This window comes from Gnatocerus cornutus, chromosome 5 (assembly GCF_029298725.1).
Source record: "Gnatocerus cornutus isolate USDA-ARS CGAHR chromosome 5, icGnaCorn1.1, whole genome shotgun sequence".
In the NCBI taxonomy this organism is placed as follows: domain Eukaryota; kingdom Metazoa; phylum Arthropoda; class Insecta; order Coleoptera; family Tenebrionidae; genus Gnatocerus; species Gnatocerus cornutus.
Genome location: NC_142237.1, coordinates 15,352,738 through 15,372,866, shown reverse-complemented (window position 1 = coordinate 15,372,866; position 20,129 = coordinate 15,352,738). Strand labels below are relative to the sequence as shown.

The window sequence follows — 20,129 nt, the reverse complement described above, 5'->3', positions numbered from 1 at the left end:
GGCACTGGAAGGTCCGAAAATGTGTTCGTAGAATCCGTCGCGATGTTTGCGTCTTTTTCGGCAGATGTCGCGCGTTATGTTCGCGTCGGGACGCTGCTATCCTGACTGCCGCATCGCCCGGGCTGGACCAGGATGCTGAGTGTACCAAACATCCTTAGTCCTGACGCAGGCGCTCACTGGAAATCGATATTATCTGAGCCTATGGCATACGATACTCTATCCCGCATCCAGCCAGTTCAACTTTGCCTCTTTTTTAAGGATATTAAAGACAACTGCCCACTTGACCGAATCGGTTAAACTATTCTTCATGTTAGACCAGTCGAGGGCTTTGGAGGCTTTGCAGATTTTTTTGAGGTTAGGGATGGAGAAGTTGATCAACTACAAAGTTTGAGATAAGAACTGGAGCGCTATCTGTTATTGCTACGGACAACCAGAACAAGCCTTATTTATGCTTTGTTTTTGGGAAATTGAGGAAGAGAGATAACTGGAGGGTTTCTTTATCAAAAGTTAGATTAGACAATATTTAACTATTAACAGAACAGCTACGAAGCGTGGCAGAAAATAAGGTCATCATCCACTATTCAAAGAGCCAAAGACTTTTTTCCAATACTTCATATCGGCTTCTACATCAAAAAACGTTTCAATTAAATTAAGAGAATAAATACATTACCCAAATTTACTGAATTCAAACATTTTTAATTAATTAACTAAGTAGAATTAGCATTCACAAACAAATTGGAATAATTCTGATTAAAGCGACGTCAGTTTAAAAATAATGAAATAAAATTATGCGTAATTAATAACGAAGCGAGGATTTTTTTTTTTTACTTTACATAATGACGTTTGATTTAATACCCGAAATACAAATGATGCCAAAATAGACGAAATTGGCTTCTTTGCGTCGTTTCCAATCAATGTACCTACGAAGTTCCGACTTTTTCAACAAAAATTTTCGATAGAGAATCTTGACTAATTAATTAATGTTCAGCAGTACAGGGTGTTTGGTAAATAGACAGCAATCCGAGAACTGGTAAGTCTGGGAACTTTATGGAATGAAAATTTTCAGTAATTTTCGTTCTAACGTTTTTCTAATTTCTGAATTCAGAAAAACTATGACGCAAAAAGCATCTTTCTATCTGTCGCAGTTTCAGACATTTCAAACTTAAAAACTTCAATTTTGAAATTTTTGCCCTCTGGCCAAAATCCGAAGTTTAAATCGCTTCAAATTCGGTTATTTGTAGACGTATGTGAAAAACTCTCAGTTTTGGATTTTGCTTGAAATTCCGCGTTAAATTTAAATAGACTAAATTGAAAGAGACTGGCAAACCTATCAGAATACACACTTATTGTATCGCCGTTGAAACAACAACTTTCTTTTTCGCATTAAAATGCTATACTATCAATGCAAGACTTCGGAATTTCGAAGGGGAGTTTCTTAGCAAACAGTGGGAGGAACTCGTGGCAGATTTTAAGCACGTGCAATTTAGTGCAAGAGCTGTTCCAATATCCATCAATTTATCGCAGTTCAGAGATTGTTTCTAAATTCTACATACCTACTGAAAACAGCTCTCGCAAATTCGGGAAAGCATGTGCTTTGTTTTTCATTAAATTAACTGTGCGAGTTGAAGGATTTTTTTTGCGACACAAAGGCGATTGGAATCCAGGTGATAAAAGTAGACATTTTTCAATAATGAACCTTAAACGGACCACATCTGTCCATTTAATACCCCTTGTAACAAACTCCTCTACTTTCAAAATTAGATCAATACCCACTCACTTTAATCACTTTCCCTCAGAAGGAGTTAACTCGAAAAAACAACTCGATAAAGTGGACACATTTTTTCACCCTCCCATAAATTCCAAACTATTAAGAAAGTACCGGACAACTCTTCCCTCCACGTCAGGTATCTCGGAAAAAATTTCTTACATCTTAAAAAGCGTGTGATTCTGGAGGAGAGACGTTTCATTAAGGACTTTCTTGACAGTTTTATTGGCTAATCCATCGGACTACTCGCTTAATGTTTTGGACAGATTCGCATCTACTACTTTGGTACTTTGTGGAGGCTTTCCCAAGACTTGACATGATCTGTCCAGCTATACCAACGTAACATGTAAATCCATTCAGACTCTTTGATTATGTTTTGTTGTTGACGTATTAGGAAAGGGTCTACAGACCCGGATTAATACTTTGAGAAGTCGATAGTTGGTTGAATGTAAATGTTACCACAGGCTCTGTTCTCTTGTAGCAAGACCCACTTTGTACACTTTGCTAATCCTCTATTCGAGTTCGAAATAATTATAATTGTTTAGGATCAACACGAATTTGCACGTCAGCACAACATAAATGATAACATCAACAAAAATCAACAATAATAAATATCGGAAAAAATGTTGTTCATTTGAAGCAGGCGAAATTTGAGAAGTAGAACAAAAACTCTGATACTGCCGGACACAATTAATTTCAACAAAAAGAGCTTAACTATCCGAAAATATGAACTCCAGATTTTTGCATCAACAACTTCTCCATCTGGTGGGAAAAGCCGGGAATGATAAGAGAAATCTACATTTCATATAAATGCAGAAAACTTCTGTTCACATGAGATTTTTTTTTTCATAGCAAAGAAAATTTCTGATCTTTAAAAAAGTTCGAGATTTACTTCTGTAAACACAATCCGATAAAATTGTTCTAATGTTAAAAAATGGTGGATGCGCCAAGTTGTAATTTTTAAAACTGAAAAAGTTTGGATTAGCTGTTATTTGCTTTTCATACAGCTAAAACAGTATTTGATTTAAAACAAATTAAAAATTACCGAACTTGTCCATTCTCCTCCACAAACCAGACGGAAATCAATAATCAACATTCTATTTTTAACTTTAAGTATTCTTAAGATCTTGCATTATTATGTGATAAACTTTGACACGAAGCTTAGTTCCTTTCCTTTCCCAGAGACAAAAAATATTAATACAAATAAAAATTCGAACTAAACAAAACATTTCTTTTGTGCTGTTTTTGATCTCAAACTTGACGATTTCAACCACAGAATGTGCTAACGACAACTCACACAAAGTAACTCGCACCCTTAAGTAAAATATCTTCTCCGATATATTCCATGCAAATAACCTTCAACGTCAGCATTACCAAGTTCGAAACTTGGAAAACGAGGCTAAAGAAACAACTTACCTTTATACCTACTAGAATTTAAGATGGAAATTAAAGAAGAAATAGAGTTTACGTAACGAGAACGAAAAACAGACACCAAAAGCCGATTGTCTAATCGAAATTTATATTTTTTATCCAACCACAATAATAAATTCCATTGAACATTCACACCATAGCAAGTACTTCCTTGAATAATAATTTCCGGAAATAAAAACATTCTAGTTTTGCCTCCTTGGCTTTCAAGGTACAATCACGACTTCAGTTTACAAGTAAATATTTCCTGCTTAAACTCTTCGACTGGTAACAAGTTTCCTCTCTTCAAGTAATATGAGCTTGAAATATTTTTGAGTAAGTTAGTTTTATAGACAATGTTCGTTGCTCGAATTTTTTGATTTCATGTACGCTGCTGCCCTTCAAATTCCACACCACTTTATAGCAAATTAGAATTTGCTAAATATTAAATAAATGTTCAACTTTTGTTAAAGTAAATGTTTAACTTTTGTTAATAAAAGTGTGTAGTTTATTCGGATCAAGATCAGTGTCGTAGCAACTTTCTCTTTGATGTAACGTCGAACATCGACATCTCTTCCTGAATGTGGTCAAATGTAATCCTCCAGACGTGTAAACTCTCTCAAAATAAATTGATCGTGTTCTTAAGAACCGAGAAACTGATAAATAAATGTGTCTTCCACGTGCCGTTGCTTACATAATTTATTTTCACCTGACTAATGTCTACTAATGTCTAAATCACAGTGTTTGTTGTGATAGATAAATAATACATTTCCGCAGATTTCGGTCTATAATCATGTTTAATTTCCAATTGTTATAATATTTCTGACCTCGTCAAGAAGAAGTAGTGGAACAAGTTGATAATCGTAGCTTGATACCGATTGTAGAGTGTAGCAAAAGTGAACTGTGCAGATGGGGCCACAACTCTTTCACCAGATTAGAACTGTACACCGCATTTCTCTTTGAGTGCTAAATACGGGAACATGTTATGAATTATTAATAATTGTGTGTAATGTGTCAGTGAAGATTAAAAAGTAAGTAATTCAGTATTGTATTTTTTAATCCGTAAGATTAAGAAAAAATACTCTTGCTTTCCATTTTTTGAGTTTTCACTTTTAGTTTAGTACCGCTTTGTTCTCGCAATAAGTTTAAACAATTAAAGTAAACTAACATAAAACACGTGTGGTATTTAAAAATTACGGATTGTTTGAATCATAAATCGCCATGTAGAGAATGTACATACACGTTTATATTGCATGAGTACACATATTTTATAGTTCGCTACAGAAAATTTTTTGCTAACTAGTCCAAATAGGGAAAAATCTGGAGAATACAGAGTTGCAAAATTTGTTAAATATTAAAAGTTTATGTTACCTTAAGAGATAAACAAGGATCCGATTAAATATGTAAGTAATTAATAGTTCATTTATAAAATAAAGCGAACATACAACTTCGATAAACACTGTCTTATCTACCATAAATTTGAATAATAAACTCGAATTGTTTTGCTTGAACTTGAAGTCTTATAAAATTGTAGCCACAACAGTTATTAAAATAAAAAATTATGCGCGTTTTGGATATGATTATCAACTCAAAATGTCTTGGACTTCGTTCTCAAAGATATTTTCTTCCATTAATCTAAAAATTATTCAATTTTCGATATCAATTGGAGTATAGATTTTATTAGTGCATTGCATATTTTATAGTTTGTTAAACACAAACTTTACTTCACCTCGACTATCATTGACCTAAATACAATTTGTTTTTATTTATACTCAATTCCGCTGCGCTCTACCGGAAAGTTTGTTCTTTTATTACAATTAGCTAGGTACTTGACTGAGTGGAATAGTAAAAGTAATAAATTAAAGTCCGACAATTCATCAGTTGAAGATAATTCCAGTAGCCATTAACCTTTGCCTTTGAAATCATGCAATTAATAAAACCACGACGTGCAATTATGTAAGTTGAAGAACAATAGAGTTTGTGTGTTTTAATTTTACTACCTATTGATGGCCCAGTTTATTGTTGAGATTATCTGTTTTATCAGTTTTATTTTTATTATGTGATATAAATATGTTGATTTGTTTTTGAACTATAAAATACAATATTTTTGTGGTCTAATAACACACAGGAAAACATCTGTAAATATTTCACTTCATAAACAATTGATCACCAATGACAATCAAATTCTTTAAAAATTTCAGTTTAAATTTAATTAAAAATCACACCCACATTTTTTTAAGTACACCTTTATATTTTTATAATTTAGCAACTATGGAAAAATCTGACAACAACGCGGACATCATCCAAAAATCAATTGGAGTCTTTGGAAAATGGCACATAGCCGTCTGCCTAGCCATCTTCCTCGTAAAGTTCCCAGTAGCATGGCACCAACTCAGCATTGTCTTCTTGGCCCCGCCCGTGGAATTTTCATGTCTCAACAATGAAACTGAAGCTTGTTCATCGAATTGCACAAAACACATCTTCGACAGGTACTAATTTTATTAAAATTTAAATATCTAACCTTTTATTTCAAGATCAATTTTCACTGAAACTATTATCACCCAATGGGATCTAGTGTGTGGTAGGACGCATCTTGCAAGTTTGGCCCAAACTGTGACGATGCTGGGCATTCTGTTCGGAAGTATCCTCTTCGGATACTTTGCCGATAGATTTGGTCGAAGGTCTCCACTCATCGCGGCGGTGATCTTGCAAGTTATCTCTGGAACTGGCGCTGCTTTATCTCCTTGGTTTAGTCTTTTTTTGGTGATGAGGTTCCTTGCAGCTTTAGCAACTGGAGGGACTATGGTCATTAGTTTTGTACTAATCATGGAAATAGTAGGTCTGTAGTAAAAAACTCTTCGCTTCCCCAATATTTACGATTTTCTTAGGCTTAGAATGGCGAACGACTCTTGGAATTGTCTACCAGATTCCGTTCAACATCGGTCACCTCTTGCTACCACTTTTCTCCTACTTCCTGCGTGACTGGAGGTACTTCCAACTCACCATCTCCTTACCAGCAATTATCTTAATATCGTATTATTGGATTTTACCCGAATCCCCACGCTGGCTCATGACTGTCGGCAAGAAAGAAAGAGCCGTCGAAGTGTTAGAAAAAGCCGCTCGGTACAACAAACTTCCAACTTCAAACATCAAAGAGGACGTCCACAACTACATGGAAAAAAACGAAATCAAGGAAGAAAAACAAGGTGGCAACATCATCGATCTTGTACGAACTCCAACGATGCGAATCTACACATTCTGCATTGGTTTCAACTGGTTCGTTTGCGGCCTCTGCTTCTTTGGAAGCGCCCAATACATCGGTCAACTGGGAGGAAACATTTTCATCAATGTTGCTTTATCTGCCGTGATCCAAATCCCGAGCACTTTATTCTCCGTTTGGGCACTGAAAGCTTGGGGACGCAGACTAACTTTAGTCATCAGTCAACTCACAGCTGGCATTTCCTGTTTTCTTATTGCTTTCGTACCAGAAAACTTGCATTGGCTTAGAACTACTCTGAGTTGCATAGATATGTGCGGTTTATCTGTGTCTTTTGCCGCAGTGTATATTTACTCAGGAGAATTGTTTCCTACAGTTGTTAGAAATATTGGAGTTGGAACATCATCAATGTGTGCCAGAGTCGGCTCTATGGCTGCTCCTTTCATTGCAGGACTTGTAATAATCCAACCCTGGTTGCCACCTGTTATTTTTGGATTCATTCCGCTGATTGGTGCTGTACTGTGTTTGAAATTACCTGAAACTTTGGACTGTAAACTGCCGGATACGGTGGAGGAAGCTGAGGAATTTGCGAAGAAGCGGGCGATTGAAGATACCGAAATGAGCTCCCAAAATTGAGAGACCTGTGATTTAAATTTAATTATGCCGTCTGCTGCAATTTTATTATCTTATATATAAACGACAGTTTAGTCTTAGATAAGTCAAAGTTATTCCTATTTATTAATATTTTATCTCAAGACGAAATCTGATAAACTGACAGCAAAACTGATTGAACAGTTTCCGAGAAATGTAAGTTAGGAATTACGTAATTGATAACATTTGCAACGCAATTTTCTTTGTAAATATTTAGTTCAAATTATAGCTCTCTGAGAATTAAAAATGATCCAAACATGTTTTTATCCAAACGTCACAAAAAGTCACTATTTTTACTCGTTTTTAGACAGTAAAGTAGGCAATTTTGTTATAAATAATGAAAAGCGCTTGTTGACATAGAAACACTTTTGCTGCCTAGGCAGAAAAAGTACTTTGTGTGACGGGTACTATTTGAGACTTACATTTTGCACTTGCACTTGCACGATCTTAACTTTGAAACTATTTGAAACCAATATTTTTCACAGTAAATGTCATCAATGACAACTACATGCATAGCCATCCATATTTATAAATCAATTTGCGTTCACTCAGTGTCGGTCGTGGAACTGAATTTAACGTTTGGAGAAAAAGTAGTAGGTATTTGTTATTTGGCCGAAAAGTGGCTTTGCTGTCTCGCAATTTAATTGCTCGACAAAAAGTACCACTTTTCTGCCGTATAACAAAATCTACGATTTTTGTGTTTCAAGTCCAAGAACTAGTCAACAAATTTTGGCCGAAATTTATACTAGAGCAATAGAAAATTATTTCTAATGTAAAATTGCCTCCTAATTTTTAATCCAAACCCGTTTTGTCAGAGATAATTTGTAAAATAGGTTTTTTTTTTATTACACCGTATTCACATATTTGTCAACTTATCAAAACGACAAGTCTTTCAATGATGCATTACAATGAAAAATTGATGTAATAATTATACATTGAAATTGTATATAAAAATCATTAAGAAGTATTCCAAGTTTTTTTTGGGACATGAGAGCAGATTTTCAAAAAATATCATGGGAAGCAATCCTAACGATCAGTTTTATGAGTCGTTGAAAAACTTAATTAAATTGCCTTTCCAAACACTGTCGATCAATTCTATTACTTTGGGAGTTTCCAAGAAAAACTGAGGAAAATGAATAATGTACAGTTGAACCTAAAACAATGATTTTTCATATCTTTGATTTCCGACCTGATGGAGTAATTCCCAATCTTTGGTTTTATACAAACAAATGATAAAGAAAATTTCAAAATCTGATAAAAATTATCTTTCTGATAAAGTCTTTAAATTTCGGTGAACCACTCGTCTTATTTTATTTTACTTAACCGTGCTAAGATTGTGCCGCCTCTAACTTGTAAGTTTTTTTTTAATTTTTTTTTCTAAATTTTCGGTACGTTTTGTTCTGTATTCTCTAAAACTCAAATTAAGCCTCAGTTCAGCCGTACGTTAGATAAAAAGTCAAATTTCAGTGTAACAGCAACTATCAAATACACCTGCGCACTTCAAAATTTTAGACAAATTTGGCTTTTCCCCGAACTAACTGAAACTTATTTAATAAATACTTGAGATATCAATATCTTTATTTTTAAATATACATATATAACGATTTAAAAATAAATTATGACGTATAACAATTGCGAAAACGTATTGCAGTCACTATGGGCATACCATTATCCAAACCGGGAGACATAGAACTTGTCATAGAAAAGAATGTCGTCGATCTCATCTTTAGATTGAACGAAGAAGAGGGTTACTTTGATTCTGTTCTACAACGCCACATACCGCAGGCTTTACAACTTAATTCACAGCAAATCGAAGAGCTTCGCAACAAAGGACATATCTCCTATGACAAAATGATTAAACTACAAAATTTAATTGACAAAGCGAGCACCGATTTGGCGGACCTAATAACTAATGAAAGCAAATTTGATATTGCAGGCTTAGGTAAGAAAAGAACACGTCAATGTTCAATTTTAACAAGATTCTTGCAGATCAGCAGGACCTAAAAGTACTTGAAGATGTCATTACAAATTTTAAGAACAAAGGTACAATTAATGGAATTGAGACTATGGACCAAGCAAAATTTTTCAAATTTTGCCACTTTTACTCCCAACAGTTGAATGCTATGTCTGTAGAAGAAAATGCCAGATTTTCAGTGATTATCACGGAAGGTTTTCTCAAACTCCCATTGAAAGAGTTCTCTGAGATTTTTAACGAGGATTTAGAGGCTTTAGACAACATCTGCAAACATTTTGAAGAACTTAATTTGAATAATATCAGTGTTTACAACAGACGCAATATCTCCCAGAAGTTTTTAGAAATGAAAGCAAAAATGGAACATTTGACTTCATTAATCAACAAAAGTAAGCATGCTAAAAAGTTAAATTTTATATACAAACATTGTCCTCTAGATTTTTTGAACGACATTTCGACGTCCAACATTTTGAAAAAAATCCACAAAGATTTAAAAGACTGCCATATGCTAACCAAGAACCTGGTACCACCAACAAAAAGCGACGTTATCAAGAGAATTAAAAGTAAAATTTTGTATTTGGAGCAGCAACTCTCTGATGTACCAGAAGACAACGAAGAAATTGCAACCAAAAAAGAGTGTTTTTCCAAGAAAGCAAAGACGATTTTAGAAAATCTGAGACGCATAGAAGATAATAACGAAGCAATCAAAAAGGACTGGACAAAGTTAAATCAATTGAACTCAAAAGTTCTGAGCGTGTTTAATTCCGATGAAGAGTTTTCCTCTAAGAAATCGCAACTTCAGAAGATTCTACAAGAAGTTGACAAAGTAGACATAACGAGAAGCAAAGAGCTTCAGGCACGAAAATGGAACCTAATAAAGAAGATCCATGTCTTTATCGGTATACTCTCTGCAAGTTTTCTGAAAGATGTTAAAGAAGAAATTGCGAGATTCACAGACTATGCGAAGACTTTCTGCTTTACAAAAAATGTAAATCTGTACGAGATGCGCAAACAAGAAATTCAACTATTTTTAGACAAATTGTTGGATCTCTTATCTGAAGAACATTTTGAGCAGCAGTGTGCCGATGCTGAAAGTCAAGCTTATAAAGCTTTGAATATTTTGGAAAAACGAGCAGAGGAAAACCAGCAATATTTGCATCTTGTAGAACAATTAGAAGAGCTCAAAAGTTTGATAACTGTTATTAATCAAAATGAAAACCCTCCAATTATGAAGTTGCAAGACTTAAATAAAATTAGAAGTAAGATTAATGGCATTCAAATGTGTGATCCTGCAATTTTAAAGAAAAAACATGACGTGTACACCCATCTCCATAAGGTTGAAGAAATGATTTTAGAGTCTCTCTCCCCAGAAATTCAAGAATTAAAAAATAGTTTGATTAAAGAGGAAAGAACTGTTTTGGAATTCAAAGAATTCCTTAGCAGTGATGCGTACAAAGAATTAAAAGACCGAATTGAAAATCTTGACACATTAGACCCTCAAAACGAAGCCTTTCCTGTTGTTAAAGAAACATTGCAACACATTCTTGAAATTTTATATTTTACCGCTAGTCGGAATAAAGATAAAGATGACCGTTTGCAAAATGTAAAAACAATAAAAAAGAAAATATCGAGTCTTTTAGTCTCAAAGTCGCCGGTACAAGAAACTTTTATTTTGCTTGAGCAGTACTATAAACTTCTCTGTTCTATTGAAGGTTGTTCTAAAGAACTTGACGTCTTGGAGAAAATCAGTGAAGTTAAAAAATATCTTATTGTAGAAAAGTCCAAGCTGGAACTAAAAACTATTGATATTGAACATTTTAATAAAATTGCTGAGCAGCTGAAGTTACCTTTGAAAGTAGATTTCAAGCAACATTTTAATCAATTGTTGTTACTGAAAGACAAAGTTGAGAGTCTACAAGTTGGAGATTCAGAGCTTCAGAAGTCGATTCTTGACAACATGTACACGGTTTTAGAGGCTCTAGATGAGAATGCTACGAAACTTGTTAGTAGAATGAAGTTAAAAAAAAATTACGAATTGAAAAATTATTGGGATGATTACAATGTTTCGATAATCAATGAGAAATCGATAGAGAAATTTAACTTGCTTGTAAAAGCAGTGGAAGAAGTAGAAAAGTATGGACATCAGTTTTTGGAGACGAAGAATTCAATTGTGTAAAAGTATCGTATATGCCGTCTTATAGTTTTATTTTTATTTCCAAAAAACTGGTGGGTTTGACACCTGATGCCCTATTGTGACCCTTTCAGATCCTGGTCACGGCACCAATGTAAGTGTTTTGAAATGCTCTCCTTGGACGATGATGTTGGTGGTTATGGTAAACGATGGTAAATGATGATGATTTAAATGTTGGTTGAAATGGACCCAAATGTACGTTGTGTTTTTGCTCAGAAAGAAAGAAAAGAAATATTTAGAATCAAATTCTAAATCATTTATGTTGTGTAACCCCAAATTCAGTGAGGCCGCAGTTTACAAGACGAATGAAACACAAAGAAGTTCTTTCAATTATTGTTTATTAACAAAATCAAATCAAAATGATTTGAGTTTTGGCCGTCAATTATTTTGAACTGTTTCAAATTGAACGCTTTGTCGGAGACACCACTCTGTCGCAATTCTTTGAAAATTAAACGGTTTGGAACTTAAGAGTTCTATGTTATTGTTCATTTAACATTTTTTTCTCGTTCTGTGCGTGTTTTCACTCGCAATCGCCTTCTTTGGAATATCAGAGCATCGTGTGACTTGCAATGTTCAATCCTCAAAGTATATGAAGTTGAATTAAAACTTTGAAAAAAAAATAGAATTTGGTTTGGTCTCCAATGGAATTAAATCTGCAAATGGATTTGCAAGAGACTCAAACAGAATCGGACTTCGAAAGTCAAAATTAGATTAAATTGAATTAATCACGTGTACAGTCGTGGAAAATAGCCGTGTCAGAAAGACACTTGAAATTGATTATTAATTAGAATTAAATTTGAATAAATTTGAAATTGTACTACAATAGAGTTTTGGAAAGTTTCGCATTTTGTGGATGTGCAAAGGAGTTACAGCTTTCGCGTAACATTAAGGTACTGATTATTGGGATGTTCAGTTTTTCGCCTGGCAAAGCGACACGGTGTGGCGGCGGCAATAAGCGGCGGCCAGTAGCGGCAGTCTGAGGCGGCCAGTGGCGGCAATCAGAGGCGGCTAAAGAGTAAACGGTTGGCCAGAAGATACGTAAGGCGGCAATCAGAGGCTCGGACCTGTACGCTCACAACTGTGCAGAACCTTTTAGTGCCATTAGGTTTAGGTGTTGTTTGATTCAGGATCAAAATGCACAAAATAAAGTTGTAGTCAAATATTTTGACTATGAATGCGTTTTAACATGGAGACTATCGGACTTGCTAAGCAGCGCTGATTAATCCGGTCTCAATTAATGCATCTAGAATTGCACCTTGGTGACAAGTTCTAGGAAAAAATTGTCTTTGATTGGAATTACATGGTAATCGATTAATTCTCTCTATTGTAGTGGGTCAGAAGTCAATAAAATCGAGTAAACTGACGAGCAAGCTCAAGTCAAACGCCTTAGCGTACGATTGTTTGACAAATCAAAATATTCATAGCGTCAGATGCATTGTTAGAGAAAAGCTAGAATCGAAATTCTTGTGAACGCTAGAATAGAATTTGATCATTTATTATTGATCGCCTCGCACTCAGACGGAGCATAAAATGGAGGGAATCAATGAAAATGAGACAAGAAAAATTAGTCTCAGAATAAATTTTGATTGTTGAATCAAAAAAAAAAAAAGAACTCATAGTTCTGACGACTGCACGAAAATTGTGAAATTAAAATGATTGTGTTAATTAATCTATGAATTAATTAACGAGAATTAGAACATCACACTGCAAGTACAAAATGGCGCCGAATATTCGTGGCGTCATCATCTCGAGCTGGCGGTACTCGTAAGATAATGCATGGTTCTCCTAGCTAATGAATCTCCCGAAGGCTTCACCCTAATTGACTCAATCTTTCGCGTAGGCTTCACCCTAGCTAAGTTATTCAACTTTCCCGAAGGCTTCACCCTAACTAAGGTTTATGATCGCTTCGAGGTTTTAGCAAATCTATTGGCTTATTGTTTCGAAGGCTTCACCCTATCTAACGAATTATATTCGCGTTGGCTTCACCCTAACTGATTGTTTCATTTCGTCATCGCTTTAAATGGGAGACCCCAAAACAGGTTAAATCTCATCCTCGCGATACATTTACAAACAAAGATCAAAGTAAGGAAGTGTGATCAAACTTACGTGGCAAATTGCACAAACACTTCACAATTACCAATCGAATGACTCGAATAAGGAACCCGAGTCAGAATCCTATGACCCGAAATAGAAAAACCGAATCCCTCAAATTTGCAGTTGCAGCCCTTTTAAAAGCTCGGTCGTACCCGACGCTATCTTTCGACCAATCAGCACTACCCTTCCAAAGGGGACGCTGTTCCCTATTGGCTGTTCAAGTTCTCCCGAATTTACTTATGTTTTGTTGGTGTCTCTTTCAAATTGTTCGATTGATTTTTGATTGATTGACGATGATCGACCAATGCTCAAAAATTACAAAAAAAAAAAAAAGGTTTAAACTTAATTAGATCTTCTCCGAGTACCACAATGGCAACACGATCAATCTGTGGTTTTTGAATTAACATTTCAACTCAGATCTCCCTGCTTACCTAATTAAATTAATTACAATTAATTTGGTTACAATAATGGTGGTACAGTTGTACCAGACGAAACAATTTGTCGCGAACCTGTAAGAAAGATACATCCTGCAGCAATGGAGCTTTCGAAGCACTCGACGAGAATTAATTACTAATTAATTAATTAGTAATCGCACTACGCTGATGCAATTTATGTCACGCTTAGTACTCTTTGTTTCCATGCTGTTCCTACTGGTTTCAATGCAAGCACTATTAGAACTACTAGAATAACCGATGAAATAATTAATTTAATTAATTAATCGCCAATCCGAAAAAAGAGAAGGTCATGCTATGCTCTACATGCAAGTAGTTCTTCTACGACTCCAATTGCTTTACATGTCTTTGAAAACTTAAATCATTTAATTTGCTCATTTCAATTAACGCGTCATCGAAGCGCGATTGAATGGAAAGTTACCACATCTGGCTGGACGCAAAGAGCGTCTTCCAGTTCTACCTGCTCCCGGAAGGGACAAGAGGAATGCAGGCCAAAACAAAAAGGTTCGGACAGCGTCTCCAGATGGGAAACACGTGTAAACTGCAACACTTGTCGTGGTGACAAAATGTACAGTTTGAACAAAATTATGTCCAAAAAAATTCCGCTCGCGATCGCAAAGTCGTACCATTACATCCGCCCCCTTTGTTTTATGTCGAGCTATGTGAAAGGCGGAAAACAAACTACCTTGTGATGGTGCGACGTCTTTGTCGATCCTCTCAGGTGATGCTGCTCTTGGTCCGGTTGGAAAGCTTCATCGCAGGTGTTCATGTTGAGTTTGTTGTCGCCCCCCCAAACATCAGATCTTGTGGACTTAGAACCAATTGCGTTGATTCTTCTGTGTACGAAGTATGCAGCTACCCAGTCGTACTTCTGCTTGATTGATTGAACTTTTGCTGTCAGCTGTTCGTCAGCTCGAACGAATTCTCGGAACTTTGTGAATTTCTTCAACTTGCACCTTGATCGGTTTCGCTCGAAATTGATGATGGTGATCCTGGTTGATTCCTTTCGCCCCCTGATGTGAAAAGTGCGCTGCCCCCTGATCATCTGTTACAGCTGTGGCCCCCTTCGTCGTCGAGGTTGCCGTTCGATTCGACGGAAAACTCTTCTGTGTCTGAATTTTCGCCCCCTAATTTTTCAATCAACGAATCTTCTTTTCTGGTTGGATTTTCTCGTTTCTTTGACGAAATTTTTGTCCTGTGTTGGAAACTCGGACTTTGTTTGCTTCGCATGTGATTTTCTCGTGCTGAAGTTTGCAATTTGTGTGTGCATGATCGGTGAAATTTTCCGCCCCCATTTCCATGATTTTCCTTGATGTTTTCTCTTTTCGTCGCCCCCCAGACTTTGCAACGGGTGGTCTTCTCCAATTTTCCTGGTGTTGTCTCTTCTCGTCGCCCCCCAGACTTTGCAACGGGTAGTCTTATCCAATTTCCCTGGTGTTGTCTCCTCGGTGAGGAGGTCTTGTAAGTGCGTGGTCTCCTCCACTATCCTGGTCACGCGGCGCCAAATGTAAAAGTATCGTATATGCCGTCTTATAGTTTTATTTTTATTTCCAAAAAACTGGTGGGTTTGACACCTGATGCCCTATTGTGACCCTTTCAGATCCTGGTCACGGCACCAATGTAAGTGTTTTGAAATGCTCTCCTTGGACGATGATGTTGGTGGTTATGGTAAACGATGGTAAATGATGATGATTTAAATGTTGGTTGAAATGGACCCAAATGTACGTTGTGTTTTTGCTCAGAAAGAAAGAAAAGAAATATTTAGAATCAAATTCTAAATCATTTATGTTGTGTAACCCCAAATTCAGTGAGGCCGCAGTTTACAAGACGAATGAAACACAAAGAAGTTCTTTCAATTATTGTTTATTAACAAAATCAAATCAAAATGATTTGAGTTTTGGCCGTCAATTATTTTGAACTGTTTCAAATTGAACGCTTTGTCGGAGACACCACTCTGTCGCAATTCTTTGAAAATTAAACGGTTTGGAACTTAAGAGTTCTATGTTATTGTTCATTTAACATTTTTTTCTCGTTCTGTGCGTGTTTTCACTCGCAATCGCCTTCTTTGGAATATCAGAGCATCGTGTGACTTGCAATGTTCAATCCTCAAAGTATATGAAGTTGAATTAAAACTTTGAAAAAAAAATAGAATTTGGTTTGGTCTCCAATGGAATTAAATCTGCAAATGGATTTGCAAGAGACTCAAACAGAATCGGACTTCGAAAGTCAAAATTAGATTAAATTGAATTAATCACGTGTACAGTCGTGGAAAATAGCCGTGTCAGAAAGACACTTGAAATTGATTATTAATTAGAATTAAATTTGAATAAATTTGAAATTGTACTACAATAGAGTTTTGGAAAGTTTCGCATTTTGTGGATGTGCAAAGGAGTTACAGCTTTCGCGTAACATTAAGGTACTGATTATTGGGATGTTCAGTTTTTCGCCTGGCAAAGCGACACGGTGTGGCGGCGGCAATAAGCGGCGGCCAGTAGCGGCAGTCTGAGGCGGCCAGTGGCGGCAATCAGAGGCGGCTAAAGAGTAAACGGTTGGCCAGAAGATACGTAAGGCGGCAATCAGAGGCTCGGACCTGTACGCTCACAACTGTGCAGAACCTTTTAGTGCCATTAGGTTTAGGTGTTGTTTGATTCAGGATCAAAATGCACAAAATAAAGTTGTAGTCAAATATTTTGACTATGAATGCGTTTTAACATGGAGACTATCGGACTTGCTAAGCAGCGCTGATTAATCCGGTCTCAATTAATGCATCTAGAATTGCACCTTGGTGACAAGTTCTAGGAAAAAATTGTCTTTGATTGGAATTACATGGTAATCGATTAATTCTCTCTATTGTAGTGGGTCAGAAGTCAATAAAATCGAGTAAACTGACGAGCAAGCTCAAGTCAAACGCCTTAGCGTACGATTGTTTGACAAATCAAAATATTCATAGCGTCAGATGCATTGTTAGAGAAAAGCTAGAATCGAAATTCTTGTGAACGCTAGAATAGAATTTGATCATTTATTATTGATCGCCTCGCACTCAGACGGAGCATAAAATGGAGGGAATCAATGAAAATGAGACAAGAAAAATTAGTCTCAGAATAAATTTTGATTGTTGAATCAAAAAAAAAAAAAGAACTCATAGTTCTGACGACTGCACGAAAATTGTGAAATTAAAATGATTGTGTTAATTAATCTATGAATTAATTAACGAGAATTAGAACATCACACTGCAAGTACAAAATGGCGCCGAATATTCGTGGCGTCATCATCTCGAGCTGGCGGTACTCGTAAGATAATGCATGGTTCTCCTAGCTAATGAATCTCCCGAAGGCTTCACCCTAATTGACTCAATCTTTCGCGTAGGCTTCACCCTAGCTAAGTTATTCAACTTTCCCGAAGGCTTCACCCTAACTAAGGTTTATGATCGCTTCGAGGTTTTAGCAAATCTATTGGCTTATTGTTTCGAAGGCTTCACCCTATCTAACGAATTATATTCGCGTTGGCTTCACCCTAACTGATTGTTTCATTTCGTCATCGCTTTAAATGGGAGACCCCAAAACAGGTTAAATCTCATCCTCGCGATACATTTACAAACAAAGATCAAAGTAAGGAAGTGTGATCAAACTTACGTGGCAAATTGCACAAACACTTCACAATTACCAATCGAATGACTCGAATAAGGAACCCGAGTCAGAATCCTATGACCCGAAATAGAAAAACCGAATCCCTCAAATTTGCAGTTGCAGCCCTTTTAAAAGCTCGGTCGTACCCGACGCTATCTTTCGACCAATCAGCACTACCCTTCCAAAGGGGACGCTGTTCCCTATTGGCTGTTCAAGTTCTCCCGAATTTACTTATGTTTTGTTGGTGTCTCTTTCAAATTGTTCGATTGATTTTTGATTGATTGACGATGATCGACCAATGCTCAAAAATTACAAAAAAAAAAAAAGGTTTAAACTTAATTAGATCTTCTCCGAGTACCACAATGGCAACACGATCAATCTGTGGTTTTTGAATTAACATTTCAACTCAGATCTCCCTGCTTACCTAATTAAATTAATTACAATTAATTTGGTTACAATAATGGTGGTACAGTTGTACCAGACGAAACAATTTGTCGCGAACCTGTAAGAAAGATACATCCTGCAGCAATGGAGCTTTCGAAGCACTCGACGAGAATTAATTACTAATTAATTAATTAGTAATCGCACTACGCTGATGCAATTTATGTCACGCTTAGTACTCTTTGTTTCCATGCTGTTCCTACTGGTTTCAATGCAAGCACTATTAGAACTACTAGAATAACCGATGAAATAATTAATTTAATTAATTAATCGCCAATCCGAAAAAAGAGAAGGTCATGCTATGCTCTACATGCAAGTAGTTCTTCTACGACTCCAATTGCTTTACATGTCTTTGAAAACTTAAATCATTTAATTTGCTCATTTCAATTAACGCGTCATCGAAGCGCGATTGAATGGAAAGTTACCACATCTGGCTGGACGCAAAGAGCGTCTTCCAGTTCTACCTGCTCCCGGAAGGGACAAGAGGAATGCAGGCCAAAACAAAAAGGTTCGGACAGCGTCTCCAGATGGGAAACACGTGTAAACTGCAACACTTGTCGTGGTGACAAAATGTACAGTTTGAACAAAATTATGTCCAAAAAAATTCCGCTCGCGATCGCAAAGTCGTACCATTACAATTGATTATAAACAAATTGGTCAATTTTTACGTTTTTTATTGGATGAGCTGGAAGACCTTAAGGGTACATTTAATGAAGATGAAACGTTAAAGAAAACTTTAGATCAAGCTCTGGGTGATCTTAAAACACTCAAAGATCGATTTCCCATTTGTGGATTGTAATTGCTTTGAATTGCTTTATTAATGTCGTTGTAAAAAAATAAAAATATACTAGAAGAGATAGAAGATTTCCACAATTTTCAATTAAATATGTACAAACTTTGTCTAAATAAATAAATATAAATCGAACATGTTTCTCTTTTTCATTTACTAAAAAAGTAAGCAGTGAGCAAGTTTCGCTACAAATTTTTATTTTTTTTTATTTATTTTATGTGCTTTTTTAGTTATGAACAGACGGAGTAATAACAAATGAATTACATAATAATTTTTTTCTACATATAGATGAATTAATAAAATTATTATATTACAAATTGTTATTGGCTTAGAAATTAATAAATAACGATCTTATAGGTATGCAAATGTATGCAACCAATAAGCAAACCAATAAGATAAGTCATGTCATAAGAAGCGATCCAGTTGGTTGTTTTGTACGTTTTTTGTTACAAAAACTATTTGATAAAGATATTACAAGCCAATGAATTTACTCTTTTTTTGAGCTGTAATCCGATTTTAATCACATTGGCCATTTTACTGCCAAGAATGGGTGGCTCTTTAAAGAACGAAGTATGTTATCATAAATAACGAGCTATTACAAACCAATGCACAAGTACCCAAGATTTTGAATCATCAAAAATCATCAAAAAACAAAGAATAAAATTAAATTGAACGGACGACTGTGATGCTTTCCTGATATTATTTTTGTAGCTTTTAACACTTACCCAACAGATAGAAACAGGATTTCGCCACAATAGCTGTTGTTCATTTTGCATGCAGCAAATTTTATTGCACATTTTCCGTTCTATAATGATATAAATAGATGACTTGGAAACACCGATTTTTGAAATAAATTTGCAACTAATTCAACTTCTATTTTTCTATTAGAGCTGTAGCCTAGCATCTAAATAGACCACACGCAGAGACAGCAAATGAGTTTACAAATACCCAAACAACACTACAGCCCATATAAGCATTCTTAGAAGTAGGCAATTATTTATGTAATTCTTCAAACCAATTATGACGTCTTTCGCACTGATTACTTTCATTCTAAAGAAGTTAACACTAAATAATTCTTAGTGCAGGTCTTTTTTATGAAAATATTTCTTTGAATTGACTGGTTTTAAACTTCCGGGTACAAAAATACCTAAACAGCTTTTGAGTACTTCGCCGTTCCACTAAATTGAATAGCGTAACAACAATAATACTGAATTTCCTCTAATTAAAATAATGACGCAAAAATCTGTATAGGCGATATGACTTTTTTTAAATTCCATCAACATTTCAAACCAAGTAAATAAACATTTACTGAAAACTTGCAGATAATTTTGACCTAATCTTAGTTTGAACGATATCTAATTGCTTAGATAGCTAGAAAACTAGTCCCGATCATTACCCATTCAAAAGAAAAAGATTAGATATCCTCTGCAAGCAATGTCTTCGTGATAATTTACATCAAACAGTGATGTTGAGTTTCTTGGGATAACCCGACCCCCGAGGTCATTAGTGTAAATTTATTAGTA

At 35.6% G+C, this 20,129-nt stretch overlaps 2 protein-coding genes across 3 annotated transcripts; both read left to right on the top strand.

Annotated features, from left to right (window-relative positions):
• Positions 1 to 4,029: 4,029 nt before the first annotated feature.
• On the top strand, positions 4,030 to 8,007 carry LOC148175047 (organic cation transporter protein-like). Of its 2 annotated transcripts, none has more exons than XM_088036574.1 (4): positions 4,030 to 4,203; positions 5,439 to 5,661; positions 5,707 to 6,011; positions 6,061 to 8,007. In XM_088036574.1, the coding sequence occupies exons 2-4, from the start codon at positions 5,444 to 5,446 to the stop codon at positions 7,023 to 7,025; spliced, it is 1,488 nt and encodes a 495-aa protein (XP_087892700.1). In that variant the 5' UTR covers positions 4,030 to 4,203; positions 5,439 to 5,443; the 3' UTR covers positions 7,026 to 8,007. The 2 variants fall into 2 exon arrangements, with proteins under 2 accessions (XP_087892700.1, XP_087892701.1); XM_088036575.1 differs by lacking the exon at positions 4,030 to 4,203 and adding an exon at positions 4,914 to 5,128.
• Positions 7,106 to 11,188, top strand: LOC148175046 (uncharacterized). Its single transcript, XM_088036946.1, has 4 exons — positions 7,106 to 7,196; positions 8,692 to 8,982; positions 9,030 to 9,401; positions 9,450 to 11,188. The coding sequence occupies exons 2-4, from the start codon at positions 8,697 to 8,699 to the stop codon at positions 11,186 to 11,188; spliced, it is 2,397 nt and encodes a 798-aa protein (XP_087893072.1). The 5' UTR covers positions 7,106 to 7,196; positions 8,692 to 8,696.
• The last annotated feature ends 8,941 nt before the right edge of the window (positions 11,189 to 20,129 follow it).